Consider the following 27,281-nt stretch of genomic DNA (forward strand, 5'->3'; position numbering starts at 1 on the left):
CCAATAGTATCCAGTTGTTGTTGTTGTTGTTGTTAGTTGCGAAGTCATGTCCGACCGATCACGACCCCATGGACAACATTCCTCCAGGTCTTCCTGTCCTCTATCATCTTCTGGAGTCCATTTAAGCTTACGCCTACTGCTTCAGTGACTCCATCCAGCCACCTCATTCTCTGTCGTCCCCTTCTTCTATTGCCCTCAATCTTTCGCAGCATTAGGCCCTTCTCTAGTTAGTCCTTCCTTCTCATTAGGTGGCCAAAGTATTTGAGCTTCAGCTTCAGGATCTGGCCTTCCAAAGAGCAATCGGTGTTGATCTCTTCTAGGATCGAGCAGTTTGAGAACACCTTGCAGTCCAAGGGACTCACAAGAGTCTTCTCCAGCACCACAGTTCAAAGGCCTCAATTCTTTGGCGCTCAGCCTTTCTTATGGTCCAGCTTTCACATCCATATATTGCAACTGGGAAAACCATGGCCATGACTATACGCACTTTTGTTGGCAGGGTGATATCTCTGCTTTTTAGTATGCTATCTAGATTTGCCATAGCTTTCCTCCCCAGGAGCAAGTGTCTTTTAATTTCTTGGCTGCAGTCCCCATCTGCGGTGATCTTGGAGCCCAGGAAAATAAAATCTGTCACTACCTCCATTTCTTCCCCATCTATTTGCCAAGAATTGAGAGGGCTGGATGCCAGAAATCACTGAAATATGCTAACAAAAGAACATGTAGCTCATTGATTACTAGTTTTTGTTAGATCTTACAATTTGCCATTTCCATGGTCTAGGATTGCCAACATTTCCCTACATTATAATTTAGATGATCTAATGGTGATTGGCACATCTTAACTTCTTTTTTTTCCTCAGTGAGGAATCCCTGAAGAACTTTTAAGGACTTTTTAAAAATTTCATTCTAGAGTGCTTAAGATGTAAATTCAGGGCCATTTGTATCTGGAGGCTCAGTTCTATTCTACCATATGCAGATTGTTAACTCACTCTGTGTGCAAATATGGCTATTGGATAGAATAGAAAGTTAGACTATACAAGTAAAATTTTCATCATTATACCTCTGGGACAAATAGTGATTGGTGTAACAAGGTATACCAAGATTGAAACTTTTTTGGCTCTCTAAGGTGTTGTTAAACTATAATTCCAGGCAGACTTGTATACAAATGATTACTGGTAAGGAATATTAATGTTCTAACCAAGCAACATCTGGAGGAACAGAGGATGCTGTTAACTAGATAAGAAGCTGGCCATGTGCTTCTATTTCTTAATTGGGCTTTCATAGACAGCTGTGCTCTTAAACGTTAGCCACACAGAAATCATGGAAATTTCTTTATTCCTAATAGAAAAGCCCATCAGTTAAGCTGCCAGAAGAAAATATAAATGCATCCTAAAAATAGTATGATATTCAGTTTAAGTGGTTTCATGAGATGTGATCAGCTTGCTCACTCAGTTATGCTGTATTTTGTTTCTTATTTCAATGGCAACCAATTATGTCAATCAAGATATAAAAACACTGCAGACTTCAGAACAGAAATAGTTTGCTGTTTCTGATGGTGGTGGCATTCTGGCCAATTAAGTTTTAAATATAACTGAAATAATATGCAGATCAAAATGAAAAGTAATTTCTGGAAATGAAAGCAACATAAATCCTTGGCAAAATCTCTTTTGGTTGCTTCAGTTTTCTAACTTTTTAAAAATCCAGATACAATGGATAAATTCACTGTTTTATTGTTTTTAATTGTTTTATAGTTTTAGAATTGTAAGCTCCCCAGAGTCACTTGGATGACAAAGGCAGCTATAAAAATTGAATAAATAATAAAATTAAATAAATTTACTGACCTTTCTTTACCATTCTGCCAGCCACTGTAAACTGGGTCGAATCATTTGATGCTCCTTTGCCTTTAGCTTTCCAAGCTTCTTCTCGAACACTTATTAACTGCTTTCTTTCTTCAATTGTCATTTGATTTTCACAGCTATCCACATCCTTCTGTTTTTTCAAAGAATGTGGTTATCAATATTTTATATATCTTTTTATAGGATTACGTGATCATATTAAGGTTTCAAATGGCTATACTGAAATTTTGAACTTTGAAGATTTAAACTACTTGGTACTTATTTTCTGTTAAAATGCAAATTGAACAGAGCAAAAGTTCCTTTTTTGGCCTTCAAGATATAATGAATGCATCTATAAAATTGCTGCAAACCGCAAACCTTGATCTGCTTCATATATTATGATCTTATCCAAGGTATCAGTCACCGATATTTTCCTGTCACCTGGCATTTAATCTAACTGGAAATGCCAGATATTGAATTTGTAATGTTCTAAATAGTCTGTCCTATGTGATACTACAAAATTGTTTATTCTTTCCAAGTAAAATCAGACTCATTCCTATTTTATATAAGTGTAGTGTGTGATAATAAATAACCTGGTTATTTATTTAATTTAAATGCCAATAACCTTCATATGTTTAGTATTTAGTTGATTACTATGTATAATGTATCTTTATAAAGAAAAACAGCAGTTGAGAGCTGGGAGCATGCAAATTATGCCTTTTTCTCAGCAGTCAATTTATCAAGTGGTAATATTTCCATTTTAACCAACAATCCTTCAGCAGCATTCATTTACACTGTGACAATTTCTTTTAGCACCAATGTCACAAGAAATAAATTTCTTAAATATATAGACTGCTGATTTCCACCCCCTCCCCAATTTATGTGTATATGGCATAAGTTGCCATTTGATAAATGAATGAACCTATATTTCACCTATTGTACAACAATGTCAAGATTTAGGGAGAAGCATATAGATTAAATAGTAAGTGTTTAACTAAATTGATTCCTCCAGTTTATTTCAGTCATCAGTTTCTGTCATAACCAATTTACTTGCTACATATTTTATTAAAAATGAAGGCAGAATAAAATAAAAATAAAATAAAAAATATTTGTTATATTTAACTGTAACTCTTTTGCTAAAATATAGGATTTTTAATAGAATGAAATCAGCTGAAGACAGTTTTCTGTTTACTAGTATGGAATCTTATACCAGTTTCAGAATCTTTGAAAGTTAATTTTGCTTTCTGCTCTATTTCTTTCTTTAGACAACCTGGGAATTTTTTCTATTTGGAAACAAAGAAATGTTAAAAGAATTAATATTGTACATTTTTATATTAGTTATGTGCAATATTTACTAGTCCAAAAATTATTAATGCAACAAGAGATCAGCGAAATCCAGAAAAAGAAGGATTGCCACGGAAGTATATGCTTTTTATAAAAACAAGACAAAATATACACATAGGAGACAAATTCATATATTCTGTTATAAACAATGTAATCCCACCAAAAGGTATAGACCAGGGGTCGGCAAGCTGAAACACTGAAAGAGCCACTTGGACCCATTTTCTTCACAAAAGAAAAAACTGGGAGCTGCATAATGTGTGCGCACATGCACACAGAACAGGGGGCTTGATTAAAGAGTGGAGCCTAAGGCGAGACGTGCACCAGCTCTGCCCCTGTCCAGCTCCGTCCTGGCTTCTCCTCCCCTCGGAAAAGATTGCTCTCCCCCCACCCCATGCTCTCCCTCTCTGGGACTTTCTTCTTTCCGCCTTTTGGCATGAAGGTTCCCAGGGAGCAGAGGAGGGGGCCGACGGGGAGAAAGAGCAGAGCTGCTGTGGCAAATCTTCCGAGGCAGCAGTAGACGGCCGCTTAGGCTCGCCTATCTCAGCCTGCTGTGGGAGGCTGGAGTTGAGGCTTCTGGCTCGCTCTGGGAGGGGTGCTCGGAAAAGAGAGGATGAGAAGCGGAAAGTGGGAGAAAGGACGTCTTCCACCTCTCTGGGGTTCTTTCACTGGGAGGACAAGGAAGCAGCAGTTCTGCTCTGCAGGAGGTGGGAGCAGGCGGCCTCTCCTTCAAGCTTCGTCAAGTTACTCTAGGAGTGAAATGAGGTCTGAGTCCCCGGAATGTCAACTTTGCAAAAGAGGGAGGCGGTGGCAGGATTAAAATAAAACGTGGGGGGCAGAGGTTGAGGAAACCCAGCAGACGCCTCTATCAGAGGGCGAGCAAGAAAGGCAAGATCAGGGAGAGGAAGAAAGCTTTCGGGGCTTGCCCAACAGGTAGCTGCTCCCCGCTTTCAGAAATTGCCGTGGCAGGCAGGGACCACAAGGAGCAACCAGGATTGGAGGAGCAGAAGTCAACACTGCCAAAGAGGAGGAAGGAAAGGAAAAGTGGGAGTCTTTAAATAGTCATGCCCACTTTCCCCCCTTTTTTTCCAGACATCCACACGTGTATGGGTGTCAGGTTTGGAAGCCTCCGTTTAAGTCTGTGTGTGTGCACAAACATAGGCTGACTCCTCCTCATCTCTTCCCCTTGCTGCATCTCCTTTGGAGACGCATTTGCGTCTCTGTGTCTCTCTCTGCCACTCAAAGCCATCCTGCAGCTCAATCCTTGAAGCCGTTTCAATCGGCCATTGCCAAGCGTCCCCATGGAAGTCAATAGACAGCACGACTGAGATAGGCAGCGGCCCTAACTCTGGTCCGGGGAAATGAGAGCGGAACGGCGTTGCCTATCTCAGTTACGTGGAAGAACAGCCGTGTAAACAGCACCAGATAGCGCTGCCGCCGCTGAAGATCAACAGGCTCAGGGAGACGGGTGGCTGGCTCAGCTGCCCAGGGACGGCCCAGGGAGTGATGCCCCCACCGGCCGCCACCCCAGCTGGGACTGCTGCCCAGACTGGTTCGGGGAGACATGGGCCGGCTCGGCTGCCCAGGGAGCAATTCTGGCAACAGCCACTGCCCCAGCCTGGACTGCTGTCCAGGGGGCAGCAGGGGGAAGAAGGGGAGGAGGGGGAGGAAGCTGCCACCGCTGCCCCAGCCAGGACTCCGTGCTGCCTAGGCTCACCCTCTGCCCATCCAATGTAGCCATTGCCAGCCCCTCCGCCAGCCAAGCTGCTCCCCCTGGGCACCTTTCTTGCCCCGGCACCTGCCCGAGCTGCTCGGGGGCCAGCAGGAGGAAGAAGGGAAGGAGGAGGGTGAGGAAGCTGCTGCTGCCGCCCCAGCCAAGACTCCGCACTGCCTGGCCTCGCCCTCCACCCATCCGATGTAGCCGCGGCAAGGGCTGGTGCCGCGCGGGCCGCTGGCCCTAGCTGCAATGCTGCAGCTGCTCTGCCTAACTGGCTCTGCCAGCCCCTCTGCCAGCCTGGCTGGCCCCCCTGAGCCGCCTGAGCCATGGGGCAGCAGGAAGAAGAAGGGGAGGAGGAGGGCAAGGAAGCCGGCGCCGAGTCCCAAGAGGAGTGTCTCCTCTCCTACCATTGCTGCCTCTCCCTCTTTCTTCCTGGCAGCCAGGATTCTGGCGCACCTTCCCGGTCAGCGGGGCCAACGGTCGCGCTCACTGGGGATCGCAGGGGTTGTTTTCCCTTGGGCCGCGGCTTGCGGGAGGGCTGGTCCGCTCAGCACAGCCTCTGGTGGGCTGTTCCCAGCAGGGATCCCGGGGCTTCCCCGTGCGGCTCCATGGCCATGTGCGCCTCGGACGGGGCCAGTCTGGGAAAGGGACTTCCTGGCCGCGCTTCTCCCAGGGGGTGAGGCACCCGGGCGCAGGGCCAATCAGGAGCCCTGAGAGGGGGAAGTCCGCATGAGAGAGAGAGAGAGAGAAGGGAAGTGCAAGTGCCTCTCTGTCTCTCTCTGCAAATGGCGGAGGAGGCTCCGGAGCCGCAGGTGATGCTCAAAGAGCTGCATGCGGCTCCGGAGCCGTGGGTTGCCGACCCGTGGTGTAGACCATCAGTTGAAGTAAACATGTTTCTATAAGAACCTGACAAAATATTCTGTATTTGTAGCATCGTAAAGCATTCCCACATATCCTGGATTCATTTCAACAGTACAACACAAATAAGCCATATACTATTATGTAACTAATAGTTCAAATGAATCTAGCACAAATGAACAAATGAGCAAAATCATACAACCCAAAACTTTCTCCCAGAAGGATGCAGGACTTCTATTAACCAAAAGTCTCACTTGATCTTTAAGGGATATACAAGGGGCTATATTTCAGAAATTGAATGACATTAGGGCAAAGAATCAAATAGGACTACAGCAGCAAACTTAATTTATTAATTTATTTATTCAATTTGATGCTGCCCAATTCCAAACAACTCTCATATGTTTGGAACCATTGGGGCGCAGTGGTTAGAATACAGTATTGCAGGCTGACTCTGTCCATTGCCAATAATTTGATCCTCCCTGTTTAAGGTTGACTCACTTTTCATCTTTCTGAGATCAGTAAAATGAGGATCCAGGTTGTTGGGAGCAATATACTGATTCTGTAAATAGTTGAGAGTGCTGTAAAGCACTATGAAGTGGTATATAAGTCTAAGTGCTATTGCTATTTGGCATTAAAATTCAATTTAAATACTACCCATGCATTCTGTAGTAAGGCTCATTAACTTGCAATCACAGGTTCTGGATAGATACATTTATCTTATCATCTGAATAAGTTATCTCTATCTCATAATCATCAGCTTGTAAAAACAATTCAGAATTAAATAAAATAGAAGGCAAATGTTTCATAAAGTTAAGATTATCTTGAGCTCAGAATATTTTACTAAATACCTCAGAGATTATCTTATTAAGATCATATTAATTTCTGACCTTATAAACAATGCTGAAATTCTTCACAGTGGAAAACACAAAAAGAGATTTTTGGGCTGGTAGTTTACATCACCAAGGTTAAAGGAAGAATACAGAACAAAGTGAAATAAATGCCTTCCTGTATAAAATAAGGCTTATTTCCACAGTCATTTTTAATATACACACAGCCCGGAAGTGCCATTTGTATGCATCTGAGTCACTAGACTAAAAAGAATCTGATTTTGTACAAGTGAAATCCAGCCACACAAATAATGCAGCTGCATATGCTTAGAACTGTGCCCAATACAATCCTGTTTGGAATCATTGCTTTTCAAAACTGTTTCATTTCACTGCTTCCTAAGCTAAAGAAACAGGCAGAAGAGGCAATATTTCACCTTCCATCTCCAAGGGTGATGTACAAGCTCCAGGGAGGTTGGCTGTCTCAAACTAGCACTATTGACCTTAAGGAAAAAGAAACCCAAGTATCAGAAATAAATACAGTATAGGATCAGAATTGAAGCAGGAAGTCCAAGATCTCCAGTCTGAATTGTTAACATAGAGAAACTAGCATACTTAAGATAACTTAAATCTAGGACATCAAGCAACTGTTTGTGTTTGTGACCAAGCACCTTATATCACAATGATGCTCCTACACTGATAAATGCTATTTTCAAAGATAATGAAAAATAGAATTTTGAAACCTAGCTACTAACATGAAAACTTGGTTCAAATGTCTGGATTCTTATACTAAATGTTCCTAGATATATTCAGAAGGCTTGAATTTGTTTTAGAGAAAAAAAGGTAAGCAATATCCAGAATAATAATACAAAGATGATTGAAGATGTTTATTGTGGAGAATGTGATTAGGCAGACTTCTGAAGACAAAAAAAGGGAAATTAAAGTAATTCCACTGGTACTTTTGAAAGACAGTCTCTTGGACTCTTTTTTTCCTTCACTAAATTATTTTCATTCTTATACTGTAAGTTTATTAATGAGTTCCAAGAATGCTTGTTTTCTTTGTCCCTAACTTAATCAGCTTGTGGACATTGTTACTGATCCTATGCACATCCCTCTTGGAGCACTTTTGACATGTAAACAGTGTTAAGCAAACAAACCATAACTTCCACTATTGCTGCCTTCTTTAACTGAGAATTAAAGATATAAGAAATTTGTATATATAAAATATGCTTTATATAGGTTTATACCATATTGAAATTCAAAATTTATTTTGAATTCCTAATCTGAAAGTAAACTCAGATTTTTTTTAACTATTGATTTTACAGAATATGGAGCCAGTTTGATATAATGGTTAAAGCACCACGCTAGAAACTGGAAATTGTGAGTTCTAGTTCCTACCAAGCCACAAAATCAGCTTGGCCAATCACTCTCAGTCCTAGGAAGAAGGCAACAGTATAACCACTTCTCAAAATTTGGTCAAGAAAAGTGTTAAGGCTGATTCAAAGACATTCCCCCGTACAAAACCACTATATATTGGAAAACAATATAAATGATCTGTTGTGTTTGTATCAGTGATGTTCAGGAAGAGAGCTAGAACTGAAAGTACATTAAAAAAAGAGAGAATGAACAGAAGAAATAAGACTTACTCAACAACCTTTCCCAACAATTGATATATTGCTATACAATTCTTAGAACTTTCAGACAGAAAAACTGTGATATATGTGGAGGTAGTGAAAACTTTGTTGAATAAGTGCTCAATAAATCATTGCAAGACCTAGCCTAGAGTATGCAAGATTTGCTCACCTGATTAATAGGTATGAAGGAATGAAGTTTATGGGCAGCAAGTATAGCAGGAGAATAAGTAGAAGCATAGACAGGTTCCTATGAACAGGGGGCAGAAGCATAGGAAAGAATTAGAAAGACATGGAAATGATATGTTAGACCAGGGGTCTCCGACCTTGGTAACTTTAAGACTTGTGGACTTCAACTCCCAGAATTCTGGGAGTTGAAGTCCACAAGTCTTAAAGTTGCCAAGGTCGGAGACCCCTGTGTTAGATAGTTAGAGAAAAGGAGAAAAAGAAATGAGTTTACATCAAATAACTGATGAAAGTTCTTACAGTGTTTCAGGATTTGTCTATCTAGACAATATGCTGTAATAATCAAACAAGAAAATCCATGCAAGAATGTTACACTTATTATAGCCATTCTCATTCAGCCATAGAAAGGATTAGTGATAATAGAGAGGTTTGAAGAAGGCAAGCATGGAAAATGACTTTTAATCACAGCAGCAATACTTTTGCTAGTAATGTGTTTGGCTCTTGCTAAAAACAAAGAAGTGCCCATATTGTGATATACCATACCACATAGAGCTTGAATGTGAAGCTGACCATACCCAGAAAACAATAAGCCTGCGTGCCTAGCATAGCCGCTCTGCATTCATGTCAGGCTTACCCAAAGCAGCTTAGATATGGCTTTAGCATCTGAACTTCCTCCTTCTTCCTACAGGTTGAAACAAATAGGAAACATTGCAGAGGATGAAAGAAGGGAAAAGTTGGAAAGAACTTGTGTCCTGGATAGTATGGTTCCTTGTCTAATTAAGAGGTGCAAAAAAACCCAAACCCCTACAAATATCAATAGGCTGCCAATTGATAGCTACAGAGACAAAACAATTACTAACCACTTCTTTTTTAGAAATATATTCATACTTTATATATAAATAATTCTCAATCATAACTTTTTCTTCTGTTCAATTTTAGTTTTGGGTTAAGTTTTGAAAAATCAATCTTTTGCAAGAGGCCTTTGCTGGTAATAAAATGTAATTAAAATCCTTTGGTTTGGTTAATCTTTCTGTATAATGATCCCAAGCTCAGTGGTGCTCTAATGTAAATGTAAAAAAGAGTGGCCATTTCAATATTAGAAAAGTTAACCTAATAGAGACGTTTTGAGGGGGGGTCTTGTATGCTTGTGAAACTATGGAAAGAGGGGAAAACAATTTAAAATACAAAGAGAATGTGAAAAAAAGAACTTCTTCAGATACAATTTTATTCCTATCTGGATGTTTTAAAAATATTAAACCAATTACAATTTTATACATGTGAATTAACAATTAGTCCATCCTAATGCAGTAAAATGCCATAGTTGTGTCAACCACAATTACCAAAATAGTTGGTAATAGATATATATGGATTAATTGTGCCCATCTGCCACAATTGTGTCAAAAATTGTAGCAGTTGGGCACAATTAATCCATATACATCTATTACCAACTATTTTTGATACCATGGAGATTGGTGTCTGCAATAGTCAATATATTTATACCAAAATTGTGTATGTATTTATTTAAAATATTTTATTATTTCTGAATGACATTTCTCTAAATCTCAATGATTTCCATACTAATGTGTACCATACAAATTAATTTTAATTTAAAACATTTGCATTTAAAAGAGTTAGGGTTAGACTTTACACCTATCACCTTTTGAAATTCCCCATTTTGAAATAATATTTTATTGCGAGATAGCCCAGATGGAAGCATACCCATATGTACTAATTCTACTTTATTGTAATGTTATATTAACAGAATCTTGCAAGTCTGAAAGTACATCATCCCTCTCTTTACCCTTATAGCCCAAGAAACGAGGGCTGAGGTATTTGCCATGTCCCCATTTCTTCTATGAGCTCAGCTGCCTTGTATTTGATCATTCTGCTGGACTATGTTTAATTTCTAGATAATTTCCAGTCTTAACCTAAAGGTTACTGATTCAAGTTTATTCAAGCATTTGGTGGCACCACTTTATTGTTTAAAACCATTCCAGTTTTATTCCAAGACATTTCTATTTAGTGGTGCTTCAGCTTGCTATTGTATTTTTTTCTATCAAGGTACATGCAAAACATACAAAGAAAAAGTATTCACTGCTCCAACTCTACCTAATAACATTAACTAACAGCAACCCTGAGTTCAATGAGATAAAGAAGTTACCTCTAATAGAGAAATAGAGATATGGGGCTTTATTGATGTTGCTTGTTCCTCAGCAATTTTTATAGTTGACCAAGATATTCTCTGGGCCTGTTTCTTTGGGGGAATTGGAAGTGTTGTGCTGTATTAGTTTCCCACCAATTTTCAGGCATGGTCTCAGGAAATAGAATTAGGTGACTCTAACTCTGCACCCAGCAAGAAATAGCATAAGATGTCGCATGCCACTACTTATCTGTAGCATTATTTAGGTTAGATGTTGTCAGTAAGCTAACAGCGTTCATCTCTTCTTCTCCTTATGAATCAGAAGAAGTGGGATGTTCTGAACTAGAATCTATACTGATGTACTGATATAGTGGATAAGGTCAATAAATTGAGATTGAATTCCAATAGAACTTGCCTGTTCCAAATGGGTTACACTCTCAGAAAGAATAGATTCACAACTGATGTGTTCCTAAGGTTGTCTAGGACCAAATAAGTTCTAAGGTCTGGACTGCCTATTGTCAGCTTTGGTTTCCCAGACAGGAATAAATCTATTTATTCCCAAACAGGAATAAATCTGTTGTCAACTGAGATTTAAATTATGTAAAGTGAAGAAAACATTGATCAGTTTGCGTAATGGGATACCTGGCCACTCACAAGATACATATCTACTGAAGCAACTGCAGCGGCTGCAGTTTCAGAGAAAATTTAAAGTTTTGCTTTTTAGAGCCCAAGCAACTTCAAATTTGGAAATCTAAATTTACATCTATACAAGTAAATCAACTCATATAAGTTTTAAACAAATGTGTTTCTGTTTCAAATTTCCGGCTGATGCTTATGGGCACTTCTATGTAGCCCCAATTCCATTCCAGAGTTTCTGCACACTATTTTGAAGCCAGCCATGGGATTATATTGGCCCATATTGGTCCAGTAATCTAATGAAAATACTCTAATCTCTATGAGCAAACTGATGCCTCCTGCCAGAAGCCAGCCAATAAGACATAATTCAGCCTTGTCTTTTGAACTGCATAGATTCTTTCATAAGAACAAATCCACTCATCAAAATTCCACAACAAAAAACATTTTTTGAAAATAGCTAGTGTTCACCCCAGTTCAATCCCTTTTTAAAAAACACTTCTGCACTTATGTAATTGCAAAGAAGCTGATTGGTGAAGCTTTAAAATCTACTGTTGAATTCTTCTGTGCAGGAAAGATATGCAGAATGCTGTTTGCACAATGCCCACCTATGAAGAAATTATGTGCAGTTTTCTGCACATTTAAAGAAAGGGGATTTCTAGACCATTAGAATACATTTCATTCTAAGGGAAAGTCATGGGGCCAAAACAAGAAATTTGCAATGAAGATGGCTTGATGTGGCAGCAACAGAAAGGAAAGAAAGCACCTGTCCTGAAGCTGGGTTGTCATTGTTGTCACCATGGAATTGCTCTCAAAGCATGTCAGGTTTGGCCCATCACCAGGAAGCTGCTGACAAAGCTTTCTTCCACAAGTTGTGCATGGTGGCTTCCTTGCAAGACCAGGGGAAGATTTCACAAGGCCAGCAGCTGACTTTTGAAGTGCTAAGTCCCCCATTTGTCAGCAGTTGGACCAAGAAGATAGCAGAGGTCAGTTGGGGTAGGTGATGAAAGCAATAGGGGCTGAGCTGGAGCAGCTGGGCTTCCTGCAGTGGCTGTGACTTTGTGCTGCACTGCATATCAGAGCTTCTTGTAGACCAGAGCCATTGGACATCAAGATTCATGACTGCATTACTTAGCAAAAGAAATTTCAGTCCCAATTGCTATCATAACTGGAGAACTACCTACAGTCAACCTCCTCAGCCAGCTACTTAGTCCAGACATGTCAAACTCGCGATGTCACGTGACGTTTTGCGACGTTTCGGAGCTTTTTCCCCCATTTTTGGCAATGGGGTGGGCGCAGTTTCCTTATGATCATCCAGCCCGTGGGCCAGCAGTTTGACACCCCTGACTTAGTCCCTCCACCATTTTGTTTCCACTTGCTGCTTTCAACTGATCCCAAGATATTGTTTTCATTTCCCTATATGCCTGAGCTGCAACAAAGGTTGACTACTAATGACTTGCTTACACCCAAGAGTTGGGGAAGCTGATGAGGCGAGAGCTATGCCAAAAGAGCAACGGTCCACTTGCAAGCTTCAGCATTGCTCCCATCCCAAAAGGATCAGTTTTGCCTTGATTGGTACAGTGGCAGAAAAATAGCTTACTTAACCCTTACACATGCCAGGGAACAAGCAGCCCAAGAGCATCTTCTGAATGGCACAACATTTTTGCATTGAGCTACTTTAACCATCCATCCTGCTGTTAAAAAGAGAAAGATATAAGCATAGCTTCCTAAGAAATCATGTTAAATATCCTATTTGGGTTAATCAGGAAAGATACTTGCAGGTCCTGATTTTTGGCTACCATCACATGACTGTCCCCTCACAATGAACAACAACAACATTACAGCTCATATGCTGACATGTGTCACAGTGTCTCCTATGTCTTCAAAATTCCCTGTTCGGATACACAGCACTATTCTATACAGTAATAGAGCCAGGCAGGGTATACTGTATTACTGACTAACTGCTATTTACCACTGATATCCAAAACATTCTATCCATAAACTACTCACAGTGCAGAATTTCAGAGGGTTGGTGCCAAAATACAAGTTTTGAATTACAGAATAAAGCAGGACTGGTCTGTAGGATGCAGAAATATGGGGTGGGAGGAAGGAAAAAAAGCCAACGGACAGAGTCGGTGGGTTATCCCAAACTAGGACGTTAGTTGCAGAAGCAGCTGAGAAGTGAATGCAAGAATACAACAAGGTAGGTAGGTTGGTGGCTATGCCATGATAGGATGTTGGCAGCGGAGGAGTGGACAGGAACACACTGGCAAGATTGGAAGTGGGCAGACCAGTGAGACATACCATGCTGGGAATTGGTGAGAACCTACATGAAACCAAATCCAGGATGTGATACAGAAATATATTCTCAGAGTGTTTTGAACCCTGGAGAGAGCTAAAATCCTAATATATGGACAGTTTTAGATTATATCTTACCTTCTTATAAAACCAGAGAAATAATGTATTGCTTCAGCAATACTTCAAGAAATATAAAAATACTAAACTTTAAAAGTATAGGATTTATAGTACTTTAAAAGTACATGATTTATTGTAGCATATGTTTATATAGATGGTTTCTGACAGACTATCACATAAAATATTGTATAAAGATTACTGTTTTTGGCAAACCAATGAGATTACACAATGGAAACCATAAAACACTTAAATTTATGGTATAGCCAATCTAAATACTATGAGTGATTAATAATTCTATAGTATATGGAACTTTTTGTCTTTTCAGAACTTCTTTCCCACTATGGAAACTTCTGAAGTAATTTTAAAGAGGAATGCTATTTCCAAATATAGGGAACTGTACCTTTTTCGTAAATAGTTGCTCCTTCTCCTGTAGCTGAGGGCCACGTTCAGTGCCCGATGCTCGTCCATACTCCGTTTTTTTATTCAATCTGTTTCTCCAGTCTTCCTCACCACTCTTCTTTAGGAGTGCCAGCCTAAGGAAAAGAAAAATATATGGACTTGGTTAGATCTATTAATGTAAATTGTGTGAAGTAACCTAATATATTCCACTGAGAATTCTATTCAATAATGGAGACAAAGCAGATTCTGACTTTTTGACATAAGCATACTTTATATTTTAGTCTATACTGTACTGAAAAAAGATTTAGTGACTAATCCATGATACAATCATTAAATAAAAGTAATCTGACATAGATACAATGAATCCTGGATCATTTAAATGTCACATACAAATAAAAATCCAATAATAAATGATCTTAAATTCTTCTTTAGAAAAATATATGAAGAGTTGCGTTTATTCTTTTAAGTACTAAAATGGCATTCTTTTTCATCTTAGAATTATTTTGGGCAGGAGCTAATGAAGCCCAGACTGACAATTAAACTGAGAAAGAAAGGACGAGAATGCTGCTATTGGGGTGGGTATTAACAAGAGCACAGCATGGAGATTTCCTGTTCCCTGCTCAGACATCACACGGAGTTCAAAAAGCACAATGACAACTTGAAGCAAATTCAGACAAGCGCTACCAAGCAATGAGGTCTGAAAATAAACCTTTTGAGGAATAGTTACTCTCTTGTTACTAAGTCCTAGTTTTAGTAACTTACTCCCTTTCAGTAAAAAGAATAATGTGCAACATGAACCTTGGTGCAGCTGTGGCTGGTGGTGAAGTGGGAGCATCAGACCCCAAACCTAGAATGCTTGTTTACTCCCCATTCTTCGTTTAGAACTGGCATCTCAATCTTGATCACATCCCATACCCAATTCCAAATTGTTTGTATAGTTGTGGGCATATGGCACTGTGTCTCATACAACCAAAGGTGTTTTTAAAGAAATGCAATGCTTGTTAGAATTTTCAAAATAAGACTGAGAAATGGACCACTGAATTTCATCAGCAGAGGACACTGTCCAGTCCCCACTTGAGTTTTTTCTCTGCTTTTCTCAAATGAAAGCCTACTTTTTTTTTTTTAAAAAAAAGCTCCTTACTCCTTTTTCCTCAACAAACTAAGCCTAAGGACAGATGAATAAATTCAATCATATTTTTCTGTTATAAATGGAGTATTATCCTTCTTCTGTTTCATGTTGCCTATCTGTACTTCCCGTTTTCCCTTACAGAAAAGAAAACCTTAAGTGATGGACGTTATACAAAAAGGAATGTTAAAAGACAAATAAACGTTATAAAATATTATCTGCTGTTACAAAAATTACAGTATGATTATAAGCAAACTGAGCTTGGGTCCTTAAGAAAATGACATATTCAGATTACAGATGAGGCAAGAGTAATGAGCAACTTATCAATAAACAAGAGGATAAAAAAATATAATCTAGAATGTAGACAAAAATATACACAGCTGTACCATCTATTCCAGCAGCCAATTAGCAAATCATTTGAACTTAATCTGATAGCTCTATCACATGACAAGTAAATCTACATGTGCACTTGTGTTTTGGTACAAATATGGGCGCATATTTGGTTGGAATACAAATTATATTTTTCATTCCTATACTAAGTGTTAAGTTGTGTGGAACTGAACATTCTATCATGTTCAAAAATATAAGCCAGGAGAAATAATGCCCACTTCTTGTCCAAGAGATGTTGGTTTTCTTCTCGTTGAGGGATAAAATGTGCTTAATCAACAGCTCAGGAGAAGCCAGGCTGCAACAGACTGACATGAAAATTAATATTCTCTGTCAGCTTGCCAGGCCATTGTTTTCACAATCCCTCCTCCAGAAATAATGAGCACCACTTTCCTCCATGGAAAATTTTATTGAATACATGAAAATACTGGTCTTTTAGGGACATTTTTGAGATGACCACACAATATTTCCTCACTACGAAATGTATGAATGTGACAAACTTTGCATTGAGTTCAACACTTCTACTGCTAAGTGAAACAGTTTTTAAGTGAGTTTTTACGACCTTTCTTGTCACAGTTGTTAAATGAATCATTGCAGTTTATATGTTAGTAACATATATGTTAGTAACATATAAGTGAATCTGGCTCCCCCATTGACTCTGCTTGTCAGGAGGTCGCAAAAAGTGATCACATGACCCCGAGACACTGCAACCATCACAAATATTAACCAGTTACTAACCATCTGAATTTTAATCACATGACCATGGGGATGTTGCAATGGTTGTAAGTGTGAACAATCGTGATGTCACTTTTTCCTCGAATGGTCATTAAACAAATGATTGTAAGTTGATAACTACCTGTAGTCCCCGTTCTTCATGCAGCCTGCAAATGTTACTTCCTTGCTTAAAAGTAAAAAGAAAATATATGCCATGAATTATGCCAGGCCAAATTTCTTACTGTATGAAAATCAAGAACTTGACATATTTCTGAATGTTACTAAAGTGATCAAACTACAGTTTTTACATTGTAATCCTGCCATGGAAAAAAAGATGTTGTGGCCAATAGCTATATTAGGAATTGTATATAATGTAGGCTTAAAAGGAAACTATGCCAAGATAACTTAAATTTTGCACAGATGTTGAATAGTGTATTGTAATATGTGCATTTGTTCAACTGCTATATTTCATTCTGTTTCACCATATGGATAGCGCAAAGCGTAACATTTTTTTCAGTTTGATACTGACAACATACTTTCATGCCACAAAAAAAGCTTTTTATTTAAAAAAGAAGAGTGGGAGACTCACAAAATGCTAAACGCTGCATCCACAGCTATATTTTGGCAACAGGAGAAGTATAATCAGCAACTGCTTGGTTTGCTCTTTTTAAAGTTAATCATCTATTCAGCTGTTTGATTAAAAACACATTTCAGACTTTTCTCATGTTTGTAAGGATGCCTTACTTAAAAAATTAACTACCCGGCAGAATTGAGTATAATGTTGTTCTATTTTTAGCAGTCAAAAAGGTGGTTTAAAATATGCAGTGGTACCTTGGTACTCAACTGCTTTAAAACTCATAAAATTTGGTACTTGACGCATTTCGATGTGAAAATTTTGTCCTAGTGCTTGTCATTTTTTGGGTTCTCAATGTGCAAGCTAGAACTTGTAGGTGTCAGCTGCCTCGTGGCTTGCTACCTTTTCAAAGGATCACGGGTTAAAGTCACATGGTTTGCTTGGTACTCGTCATTTTTAATACTTGTCACGCCTCCTGGAACCAATTAACGGCGAGTACCAAGGTACCACTATATATAGATGAAGATTGTCCACAAGGAATGTTCTTCTGTATCATTACTGAACTAGACTCCGCCTACAAATAAGAGGACAATCATACACTCAGAAGAGTCTATTTACCTTTCTTTAATGGACATAGTTTTGCTGGATGCATCAAGGGTGTCCTCTGTTATTTCAGCTTTACTGTCACTAAAGCCTTCTTTTCCTAACAGCTCAAAGGTTTCCTGTTGCCTACAGGATAGCATTGCTGCTGATTGAGAAGCACTTTCTGTTGCAGCTGCTCTAAACTCTGAAGATGGTTCACCAATCTCTGAAGGGGAGAAATTCATCATTAGTGCTTCATTGCAAGAACCTCCTGCATGTTTTGCATCAATTAAATTGAAAAATGACTTCTACTTTTTACTCATAACTAAAAACTAATGCTTGTCCTCACAGTTAGTAGATCACTGCAGCTTTTAAAATATGTTCCAAGATTCCAAGATTGACTCCTGGTGATTACATAGAGCTCTATATGTCTGGATGGAGGTTTTTCAACTTTCCAGACAGATTTTCAATCTTGGTGTGTCTTGGAAAAGATGCAGCTGCTTTGAATGTGTCATACAGGTATGATTTTCACATTTCCACATGCTCCAAGTCACAAATGCTAGCCTAAAAACTAGGTACTATGAGTTCTAGTCCCTTCAGAGGCATGAAACCTGCCTGGGTAACTCTGGGCCATCCTCTCTGCCCAACTTACCTTAAGGGTTGTTGTGGCGGAAGTAGAAAGAGGAACGAGTATTAGGTATGTTCGCCACTTTGAGACTTATAAAAATAATAAAGTTGGGGTAATCTAAAACAATAAAAATCATAATCTAAAAATAATCTCTAAAAAACAATAACTTTTTTTCAAATGCCTGAAGTGCTAAGCAATGGTAATATAACACTTCTACTTTTATTAAATAAATGTAATTTTAAATGTCCAGTTCACTATGGGTTAATGATTCTGATAACCTTTTATGTTATTCAAGCACTAATTTTCGTTGTTTTTGTTAATATTTGTAGCAACCTTCCAATCTGTCTGGATTAGTTATAACAAATATTTCTCAGCAGGTGGCAGCACTTAATTGATTTGGGGTGATTTTAACCCTGGTTAGATTTTGGATGATAGATTACTGAACAATCCAAAGAACATGGATTATTTGTGTTCCTGGCTTAATACTTTTGCTTATTATAGTGCAGAAGATAAACTTAATTAGAATTCGGATCTGTAAGACTGCCAATTCAAAGTCACTAAATCATATTACCTCTGGTTTAAATATATAAAATATGTCTCTATATTAAAATAATTTATGAAAAGTTGGATTCTCCATAAGATGATTGCAAAATATCTAGTAGGTTTTCCCTGATGAACAAAATTCCCCCCTATATCACATAAAAAAGGAACTGTAAAAAAATTTCTTTGTTCCTTGTAAAATTAAAAGCACCATGGCTGAAAGCTGACTTTTCAACTTTTCTCAACTCTTCAGAAAGAAATACTCTCTAATTTGTTTTAAATATTTGTTCCATAACGCTCTAAGTGATAAGGTTGGGATTGTTTTATTGCCAGGGAATGAAATAATTGCAGCGTGAAAGGTTTTTATATCTTAAACAAACAGTGTAATGATAGTTTTAAAAAAGGTAAATATTTAGAACTAAATATCAACCAATTCTTATAGAAAGAAATATGTTTTAATATCTTGTACAAATATATAAATACTTGGTTCGTATATTATGCCAAGTCATGATTTACTTAACCTTGCTTTTATTAAATCTTAAGGGCTTGATCTGCACAATGGATTAAATAAGAAACCATGGTTTACAAATAATGTACTCACTGAATAAAGCCACTATTTTATATAGAAGGGATTTTCGATTGGTTTTTGAAATCAGAAAACAATAAATGTATTTCAGCAAACTTGTATTAGAAAAAAGAAGATGAATAAAGAACAATAGACATCTTTAAGGTAATTTATCTTTACCTTACACCCTCTGATAAAATGGGTGGCCAATAAATTTGATAGATAGATAGATAGATAGATAGATAGATAGATAGATAGATAGATAGATAGATAGATAGATAGATAGATAGATAGATAGATAGATAGATAAAAACATAACTTGATTTTGTCCCTTTTTCTGGGGAGAACAACACAGGCTATATTGTGATATTTTTTCCTGGAAAAACTATGGAAAATTGATATGAAAATATCACCACTGACTTTATTAAAGAGGGAAAAAATCTAACTGCTACATTTGATAATAAAATAGATTTCCTAAGAATAAGTAATAATAGGTTATACTCACATACTGAATCTAGGACAGCAATATTTAATTGATTAATCAGGCAACTAACTCAAAAATGAGTTCCAGTTAATCAGGCAGCTTTTAAAAATGCAGATTTTAAGTGTAAGAACTTATAAAGTGAAGGAAGGTTATTTTTAGATTGTAGCTTACAAGGCATGTTGCTTTAATCCCTTTTCCATAATTTCATTTTCATGCACACATATATAAATACACACACACCTTCACCGGGAGCTTGATGCTGATTAAAATTCGTATAATGAGGAGATTAAGATTTATTTAGACAAAGAACTGGAAGGGAGCCATTTACCTTTTGGCAGTGTTGAGTCCATGGCAATCCCTTCATACTCCATCATCTCCTCAAAGGACTGCCCTTTGACTCCTTGTTTCTCTGGCAGGATGTCAGTGACCTTTTCTTCAGTACGCTCACAAAGAGAGTGTGGGCTAAGCAATTCCATGCTGTTTTTTCTTGGAAATGCATATTTTATCTCTTTGTTGTAGTCCACTGTTTTATCAGGAACAGGATGTGGGGGCTCTTCCTCAAAGGAGCTATGCTTTCTTACACCATTCATTTCCCATTTTGCAAATTCTTTGGGCTCTGCTTCTTCATGGTCTCTCAACTGCTGATTGTTCTCTCTTATTTCTAATGAAGGCTGCCACAATTCTGTTTTCAGGGTGTTTTTTAATGACAAATCCATGCTTTCCATTGAAGAGTGGCATTTGAAATCAGATTTACCGACCATCGGATCTTCTGCTGCCTTCAGATGGAGATCTTTACTAAATAATGGTGATAAGGCAGATACCATGTTTGATACAGATGTTATGGTAGTTGGAGACAGAGGAGTGATCTTCTCACTGTCACTTTGTACCTATGGAACGAGACAGAGACTTAAAACTGGTTGTCTACAAGAAAAACTGTGTAATAACCAGCAATTATGCTAGCTATTCATTATTGTAACCTTTCAGATGCTGAGTTGGCAACACGACAGTACAGAAACATAAGAGACTAGTGAAAATGAGAAAGAAGAGAACAATTGTGTTTTCTGCTCCTCTTCTACCATAATTTTTAAAATGCTGCTTCTGGAAACAATTGAAATTCAAAATTCTCAATGGTTCTCTTTTCATCAACTGAGAAGTATCTATTTACAAACTACTTTTCTTTAATATCTTAACAAACCTACAATCATATACAGTAGGCTAGCTGATGAATGTCATCAAAACAGAAGTAGAAAACCTAGGTCCTTCCCTGACGTTGGATTAGAATGTCTATTGCCCCAATCTCTGATTATGACTAACTGTCTAGCATTCAACTTGAAGGCCACAAATTCTCCAGCTGAGGATTAGAAAGGCAAACTGGGCCTCAGATTCAAATCCTCATTCAGCAGAAAACTTGCTGGGTGACCTTCAGCTGAAGTTTCCAACTAAGTTCATATATCACAAGTCATTATTTGCTTAACTCTTTTCAGCTGAATTAATAAAGAACTGAATAGCATGGTAATATACAAACAAATCACATTTTGGTTTAGTGCAATGTATGAACTCATTCTCTTCATACAATCTAGCTTATAAAAGTTGCAGGGAACAGGTATGGGGAAAAAGAATTGGAAAGCTGGAAAAATTGTAAGATAAAAATATAATAGTTTAATTTTTTAAAAAAATCTTTATACTGTATTTGTAAGTATTTATGTATATGATCAGGAAGCAGTAGCCTTTATATTTTAATTCTACAATTCAGCTACAGGTATGGTTTACTATTAGTGCTATCACTTTTAGATAAAATGTATAGAATGTATAGGTTTTTTAAAATATTGTTTGTTGCAGAACATGATTATATCCATATTAGCCCAACACACCTATGCAATCATAGGTCAATTGTACTCAGAAAAAAAGCTAGTTTAGCAATATTGGTCACATTCAGACATGCCATTCTAAGAGTATGGAATAAATATAAAACAAATTTTTCTACAGAGATCCCTCTTTGGGTATCTTCTTCCTGCCTCCCCCCTCCCCTCCTGGATCCCTTTTTCAGAAAAGAAATGGTGGCAAAGCTGGACTGGTGGACTTATGGTAAAATATGTTAACATCCTTTAATTTTGGTGATCCTACCCTCAAATTTAAGGAAGAGTTATAATCAAAAGCACATGTCTGCCATTGCTTTACATATTTACGATTGAAAGAAATATTTAAATTAGATAAAAAGAGTTATGGGTTTGATTTAGTTAAAAATGAATTGGAAATCTTACTGTGTGGTACTGATGAACATATTATTGCTAAGTGTATAAAATGTTACTGAATTTAAATTTGGAAAGTGAACATGTGAACTATTGTATGAGTCAGTGGGCAAGGAATTTTGAATATAATGTTACGCTTGAACAATGGGAGAATATATGGATGAAAGGTTTAAAATTTACATTAAACTAAAATTTAAAAGAACATTTTTATAGGACGATGTATCACTGGTATTTAACACCAGATAAATTATCCAGAATGTATAAAGGTATTTCAAATGTTGGTAACATAAATATAAAGAAGGGATCTTTTATCATTTATAGTGAACATGTGTTAAACCAAAGAAATGTTGGAGTAGGATTCAGATTTTAATACAGAAAATTCTTAAAGTAAATATAAAGATAAAACCAGAAACTTTTTTTTTTTAGTTTAATGGAAAAAGACTTGGAAAAAAAGTCTGGAACTTTGATGTTATATACTGTATGTTGACGACAGCAAGACTATTTTATGGAAAAAAATGGAAGGACATTTTGATCCCCACAACGGATGAATGGCTGCAAAAGCTGACAGAGTTAGAAGAGATAAATAATTTGACTGCTTTGATCAAAGAAAATAATACATGTACTTATGTTTCTACTTGGAAACCACTTCTGGGCTTTGTGCTTAAGGTGGAAAAAATGAAACTTTGATTTTGGGTTTTACTGATTAGATAGATTCGTTGTTACAGAAATGAATAATTTATACTATTATGTAAAAGTAAAAAATTGAAGTTTGATGTTACTGTTTTATTCTACTGCACTAGAGGGAGTCAGAAATCAACATCTTTTTTTCTTTTTCCCCTTCTTTTCTACACTTCTCCTTTCCCTCTTCCCTTCCTTTTTTTCCTACTATTTCTGTATTTTATATTACAAACTAATAAAACTGTAAACATAGCAATATTGGTCACATATAGATAAAAATAAGATAGGCACAATTCTTGAATATGTTCTAATAAAAATTGTGTTCAATTATTGGTTATAAAAACAGCAGCAGCAAACAACTTGCCTATAAACTAAATCATCTAAGCCCTGAAGATATCATAGTCCATGTTTATCCTATTTATAGGCAAGTTGGTTCCATGCAACAGCTGGGCCTCTGAAGTTAAATTTCCAATATGGAAAGAATTCATGGTGTACTTGTACCTAAACGAAGAGGGATTTATTTTTTACCTAGTAAACATGTTTAGAATTAAAGAGCAAGCATATAGCTTTGGGAGTTTAGGACTAGAATTGTGACTATGAGAACTTTAGATCTGCTTAGGACAATACATCAGCTGCATGTTTTCCTTTGTAAGACAGGAAACTGATACTGCCAGTTTCATGTACTTCAAGAACTTACAGAATTTATGTGGGGCAGCCTTTCTATTTAGAAACGTAGAACCCAGCCATTAGATACCGATATAACCATCTTATTAAAAACCATGTAGCATTGATATTGTACTGTCTTCATTGGGTTGCAAAATTAAAAATAATTTTGTACTGACAGCTACCTTGTATTAGAAAAATGTTTTGGGGCTTTAAAGTCTGCCTCTTGATAAGAGGTTATCTCTACATGCTGAGGCACTAATCACAGAGCTTGATTAACAGCAGTGAAGCTGCTGTCAGATGACACGCTGGACCACATTTTTATGCAAGCAAGTTTGGTGAATGAGGCATTAAATTCCAATGTGGACAATTTCTACTGAATAAATATGACATGGCTGAGTTGGGAGCAGAAGAAAACATTTGCATTTGTACCTGCTCAACTTCTCCAAGAGTGACAGGCTGAGTTTGATAACGAGCTTTCGATCTCCTCTGTCTAAGATCCCCTCTCTTCTTTACAAAGACTGCCTTTGTTATCGGTTGAGACAATTTATTAAATAAGGCCATCTTTTCAGCCAAACTCAGGGTTGAAGAATCTGGTTCTCCAGACTGATCTTGCTCAGCAGTATCTTTGGCTTCCTTTATTTCTTCTCTGGCTGATGTTTTTTGGTGGGCAGATGCTTGCAACCTTAAAGGAAACCTCAGAATCAGCAGCTTTAATAGCAAATAAGACTTTTTTAAAAAAAATCAGGAAGGCTTCAAACAAGACCTAGGAAAAGACTGGAACAAAGTGTTGGCAACTTGGTTTTGCGTAGCTGGATCTGCATTATTTTTTCTTTATCATATATTCCATACTTATCTAAGGGCAGTGTTTTACAACCCAAAAGAGTCATAGCAATCATTATCTATGCCACACACCAATTTACATTGTGTAGCCAAATATCATCGTAAGACAAAGGGTATGTAATCTTAATGAGAGGCTCTTCTGAATTCTCTAGCCATTAAATTCAACATTTTTGTTTAAAATTCTCATTTTGATTCTTATCTGTTGTGAACATAGCAAGACATTTGTGGTCATTTTCATAGTAACATGCATAAAAGAGTACAATGCCCAAACTCTTGAACCATGTTTTACTTTCACTTTGCAGGAATCCATTCTTAGGGTGAGGGATATACTCCACCTTATCTAGCTTCCACTCACTTCTTACATTTTAAGAAAAACAGTGACTACACTAAAATAATATCTATTCTATTGCTATTGCTTATGTGGTCTTTCAAGCTGGTATTACCCACAAAAGGAAGTAGGGAAAATATTAATCTTTGTACAGCATGCTCAATTCATGGGGGGGGGAGCAGAAAGGACTGAGCCAGATGTTTCTTAAGATCCATAGTGAGCACCACATGCATTGATTTTTACATGCAAAACAGGCAACAATGACAGCAATACTATTACATGGCAATTATTCCAAATTCTCTATGTTCGCTGTATTGTCTGGGATGTGTGTGTGCACAAGATTTCTCATACTTCAGGAGAAGTCAGCAAAGTAGCAGTGGGCATTAATGCTTACAGGTTGAATCAGCATAAACTTGTGGGATCAGTGTAATTATAACTTTTTCTAATCCTATATGTTATTCTTGTGATTAAATACAAAAGTTAGAAAGTCCTCAAGAATATTTATTATACACAACCTTTACATAGCTGGCAGGGTAAATTAAGAATGATATTATCTTCTAAATGTTCAATCTCGCTAATCTCCTGCATGCATTCACCAGTTCCTTTTCTCTTGAGCTATTTTGTTCACATGCATTTTCCCAATAAATATACAAAGATATTGGGAAACAGTCAAGAGTGATGGAAGGATGAGCCACAATGATCTATCTAGTGGGTAAAAAGATATTTGTTAATCTATCAATCAATCTTTGCTATTTAAAAATTACAATCTGGCATGGTCAACAACTAGGCTTTAGGAAAATTCTTCTCATCGTATTTTAATCTTTCAATTCTGTTTTTTTTTCACCTCTCCAGTTTCTTTTTTTACAAGTATTAAGCAGCTGAAGGGCAACCCAAATAAGAAGAGTAATTTATGCTTACACCTATAGATGGTGCAATTGCTCATCCTTCCATTAATCGTTCTAACTGTTAAGAGACTGGAGACAGGAAAGTGAAGGTCCATGAGTGTATCTGATTTTTTCCATGCGTTTCCCCCCCTTTTATGTTTGAGAATGGGACCCTCCCCTCCAAAAAAGAAAGAAACCAGATACCTAATCTAAAAACTCTTGAATCAAGCGTGCAACAAGCAAAAATGTTTGATTGCTTTTGCAGTAGACAAAGAAAGGTTTTCATAAGAAAGACAACCATTCTTTAAAGGTCTTCAAATCATATAGTACGCTTGCTTTTACAGATGCATTTGCTAGCAATGACACTTGCATTCCCTGTAACATGCAAGTTGCATCCCTTAGTACCTGGTAGGATGTACAGTGCTCTTAACTATAGTGGGATTAGGTATTCTTGCCACTACAATGTGGGTATTCACAGTACATGAGGCAGGGGTAGATTCACTTTAAAAAAAAATAGCCAAGGGGAGGAAAAATTTACAAGGAAAGAGAAAAGAACAGCATTAAGGAAAGCATATAGTTTTCACTATGCAAGATGATATACATAGCTTTTCCAGAGTTCAGTAAGTTCAATAAATGTTTTATAAAATTGCATTTCCAAGGCCAAGTTATCTGTTCACAGGAATGTTTCCCAAAAAGTTTAACTGATTTTCATGTTCCTGTTACTTATAAAATCTTGTCTACAAAAGCATAGAGATTTGAAGGAGAGTCACAGGATTCTGTATTCATTATTAGGAGGGTGCATGCGTTTAGAAGGCTTCTGCTCTTCTGGTGGATTATGAAATTACACTGGCAGAGTTTTTCAAGGAAGGTGATATATTTGATTTCATTTATAACACCAAGTAATATCAAGTATATCTGTTATCATCTGTGATTTATTAATTGTAATATACATATACTTTGTCCTGATTTAATGACTGACTCCAAAAACTGATTGTGGTTCCCCTTAAATTACCATAATTTTCCAAAAATTGTTCCCCCTCTGCTAGAACCCCTTCATAATTATCTAGCTATAAATACTTCATGAATGGAAACACAACTGTCTAATTAGCCAAGCCAAGCAAATATTTTAGCTAACATATTTCTAGGACTTACGTAGCAGCAATGACCACCTCTTCCGTTGTAACAGGTTGCGTGTGTGATCTGTCTTGCATCCGTCTTAATCTTCTCTCCACAGCAGAATTTCTTGAATGTGGTTTTGGAACACTTTTATCATCAAGTGATTTTTCCATTTCCTGAAATGAAATATATTGTCAATTTAAAAGGAGGTCTTGGGTCTTAGATCAATACATTTGTAGAGAAGAAATCTTTAGTGCATTATGAGAGTTTATACTCACACAATGTCACTTTAAACTTTAGTGCATTATGAGAGTTTATACTCACACAATGTCACTTTAAACTTAAGTAGTGAGAAATTTAGATCTTCTCAGAAAAACAAAATACTTACTCTGAAAAGCAACCTCTTTGCAGCAACGCTCAGCTTAGCTCTTTCATCTAATTTCTCTTCATCTACAGAAAAAATGGTGTATTAGGCTCTAGAACAGATAATCTAAATTGCTCCCCACAACTCCTGCATACAATATAGGCCCTGAGTTTCAAGGGCCTATATTGTAATCAAGTAATCATCACTCTGTGACAAAGAATTATTATAGTGATGACCAGCAATTACAAGAAACTCCATCCATTTGGTTCCTTGATGTAAGAATGGCATGGATACCAGCTGAAAACCCATGGGTACTACAGAATGTATGGAGTCATGGAGATGACATTGAAGAAATTGTTAGGACAATCTATGTTAAGTTCAAGCAGGTGGAAAAATACTGAAAAAAAGGTTCAGACTGTCTCTCCTAAATCCTCAGACTACAACAGAGAAAACATAGGCAGACTTGCAATATTCTGTACTACAATTTATTTAAATAGAGTTCCAATCTCCCTATAGAATAAGTGTCTTCATCTGGGTTTACCTTGTAGGGCTGACACAGAGGCCATGAACACCTGAGCATAAC

At 37.4% G+C, this 27,281-nt stretch overlaps 1 protein-coding gene across 31 annotated transcripts in view; it reads right to left on the reverse strand.

Moving 5' to 3' along the window:
- The window catches only part of SVIL (supervillin), a 118,706-nt gene that overhangs the window by 25,089 nt on the left and 66,336 nt on the right, over positions 1–27,281 (reverse strand). For 18 of the 31 annotated variants that reach the window (XM_039344121.1, XM_039344124.1, XM_039344127.1 and 15 more), the window contains 12 exons: positions 26,723–26,784; positions 26,371–26,510; positions 25,624–25,719; positions 23,596–23,848; positions 19,902–20,460; positions 17,393–17,582; positions 16,343–16,387; positions 13,975–14,107; positions 9,021–9,068; positions 8,373–8,450; positions 7,007–7,072; positions 1,836–1,983 (listed from right to left, as the gene is read on the reverse strand). In XM_039344121.1, the coding sequence (XP_039200055.1) occupies positions 1,836–1,983; positions 7,007–7,072; positions 8,373–8,450; positions 9,021–9,068; positions 13,975–14,107; positions 16,343–16,387; positions 17,393–17,582; positions 19,902–20,460; positions 23,596–23,848; positions 25,624–25,719; positions 26,371–26,510; positions 26,723–26,784 (1,818 nt within the window). The remainder of the gene's footprint in view (positions 1–1,835; positions 1,984–7,006; positions 7,073–8,372; positions 8,451–9,020; positions 9,069–13,974; positions 14,108–16,342; positions 16,388–17,392; positions 17,583–19,901; positions 20,461–23,595; positions 23,849–25,623; positions 25,720–26,370; positions 26,511–26,722; positions 26,785–27,281) is intronic. The other 13 variants (XM_039344115.1, XM_039344129.1, XM_039344120.1 and 10 more) reach the window with 10 other exon arrangements.

The sequence above is a fragment of the Crotalus tigris genome, unplaced genomic scaffold (assembly GCF_016545835.1).
Source record: "Crotalus tigris isolate CLP2741 ecotype Arizona unplaced genomic scaffold, ASM1654583v1 scf7180000017890.1996003, whole genome shotgun sequence".
Lineage (NCBI taxonomy): Eukaryota > Metazoa > Chordata > Lepidosauria > Squamata > Viperidae > Crotalus > Crotalus tigris.